The 2,225-nt window shown below is 35.4% G+C and overlaps 1 protein-coding gene across 1 annotated transcript; it reads right to left on the bottom strand.

Annotated features, from left to right (window-relative positions):
* Positions 1 to 1,800, bottom strand: LOC107193553. Its single transcript, XM_015583021.1, has 5 exons — positions 1,436 to 1,800; positions 1,180 to 1,360; positions 646 to 1,093; positions 311 to 537; positions 1 to 241 (listed from the first exon to the last, which is right to left on the bottom strand). The coding sequence occupies exons 1-5, from the start codon at positions 1,542 to 1,544 to the stop codon at positions 160 to 162; spliced, it is 1,047 nt and encodes a 348-aa protein (XP_015438507.1). The 5' UTR covers positions 1,545 to 1,800; the 3' UTR covers positions 1 to 159.
* Between the last annotated feature and the right edge of the window lie 425 nt (positions 1,801 to 2,225).

Below are 2,225 nucleotides of genomic sequence, written 5' to 3'. Positions count from 1 at the left end.
CGTACGACGTGGGTCGTAATTAAAATATGTATATATTAAAAATATATATGTATATAGATCATATGTTTACACTTGTAACACGTATGGCCTCTTGTCTCCTTACTATTAATGATGTAAAAGAATACTCAAGTTTTATTTGTTCTTCCTAAAAGAAAATGCTCAAGTTTCATTGTTTTTCGCCTCGTTTATCAGCTGGAGGCAGATCTTTATATCTTCATAATCGGCAACCATAACATCAAGCCTGAAAAATATTTAATTCAAAACAATCTGGATCGATGCAAAATTCAGTTAATTGTCTTTTTAATAATACCTGTCCGAAAACATATTTAGTATAGTGCCACTGAAATTTCCTTTCTTCAAAGCTTGGGAACAAAAGTGTGTCAAATTTTTAAAACATTTACATGCCAAATCACACAGACTTTGATTTTTACATTCTGATATCTGTTTCGTAATATTCCATGCTGCATACACGTATTGCATTACTGATGTCCAATGCTGAGACTCTACTAGCTTCTTTCCTTGATCTACGATAGCTTTCTGCATCAAATGGGTACATCATTAATAACAAAGTAAAATAACACAAGCTCAGAACCAAAGAGTACAATTAAACAAAACATAAAATTCCATATAGAATAGACAATGCACCTGAAAAGCATCTAAATGTATAAATTCACAAGTATTGGACGAAACATCCAACTTAAATGACACTAAGCTGGCGTAAATATTCTGCTTCAAGTTATTTAAGGTTTCAATTAATGGTTGCACATCAGCCACTGGCATTTTCTTTAGAAGAATACCACGTATCTTTTCTCCTTCGGACAGACCACCTTCTTCTTGCATGACCACCAAATCCATGATCATCTGCATTAACTGGTCGTGACTAAGACCTCTTAGACCACTAGCTAAATTACCACTAAATGGTATTTGTGAATTATTATTAGCTATTGAGTTCTGAGGCTTTTTCTTTTTCTCAGGTGTTGTAAACTGAGATTCGCTCGTGTCACCGAGAGAAAGTCTTTTTCTAGGTGTACTTCTTAATACCATACTTGTTTTTGATGGATTTTTTACCGGAGTACGGTCCCCAGATCTTAAACTGAAGCAAAATTAACAACATTCATATGATATTAGTTGTTTAAAAATAATAAAAAGAACAGGAGATATCTATTTGATAATGCATACTTAAAGAGACTGCTTCTTTTACATGTGTCAAGGTCAGGTGACCAAACTATGGTCTTACGACGACGTCCACGTTTCTGTATCACTAATTCGTCGGGGCTCGGTGCAGGACTCCAAGAATCAGAGCCGTGTCTACTGTTTAAAAAGTTATCCATTGCATTCACTTCAGTTGAAACAGCCTCTCCTAAAACATGTGTATTGAAATTAAACGCAATAAATACTAGCTGTCGTCAATAGTACGTATAGGTCGGAAACGCACCAGGCGATGACGAATTGTTGACAGGAATAACCGCTAAAGCCTGTCGAGAGGATCTTCTACGGGTTCCTTCGGGTCGTCGAAGAAAATCTCTCGTTGTCGGAGTATTCATTTTTCACAGGAAACAAAAAATTCTTCGACTAAACATACGATGAACCTGTCTTTCTCCAATGAAACGTATGTATGCTCCTGTGACGCGTAGAACATCAATCCCCCTTTCCACTTAAACTAAGTATTCAACTCCTTAGCATGTTTCCCCGACAAAGTGAATGAGAATGTTAATTAAAAATGCATCTAAAACACACGTATTGTCATACACAACAGACGCAATAATAACATAGAAAAAAAACCACCACAACAACGCGTCAAACGCTATTCTAATAAGAGAATCAGAAACGGCGGGAAAGAACTTGATTGGCTCATTCCTATGGAGACTAAAAGTTAAAACCTGTTGCATAGAAAAGTATACCTATAAGCACTAGGGATGAATCGATACCAGCAAGTATCAATACTTTTACTCGTACCACCGACTATACCTAGTCGATGATACTACACAGTACATCTCACACACACGGGGTCTCTTATGCATACGTTACCAATTCATGTAATTTTTAGAATATTGATATTAATTCATGAACCGAGACTATGGTTTCACAAGTTTCGAAGTTGTTGATACAAGAATAAATTAAAATATAATTTTTATTACGAAAATGAATTACATACTTATTATTGAACTTATTTGTACAGATATCTTTAAGAAGAAATAAGGTAATAGGAATTGGGAGGAAGGAGG

This window comes from Dufourea novaeangliae, unplaced genomic scaffold (genome assembly GCF_001272555.1).
Source record: "Dufourea novaeangliae isolate 0120121106 unplaced genomic scaffold, ASM127255v1 scaffold6, whole genome shotgun sequence".
Lineage (NCBI taxonomy): Eukaryota > Metazoa > Arthropoda > Insecta > Hymenoptera > Halictidae > Dufourea > Dufourea novaeangliae.
The sequence above is the reverse complement of the archived record's forward strand: the minus strand, read 5'-3'. Positions and strand labels throughout refer to the sequence as shown.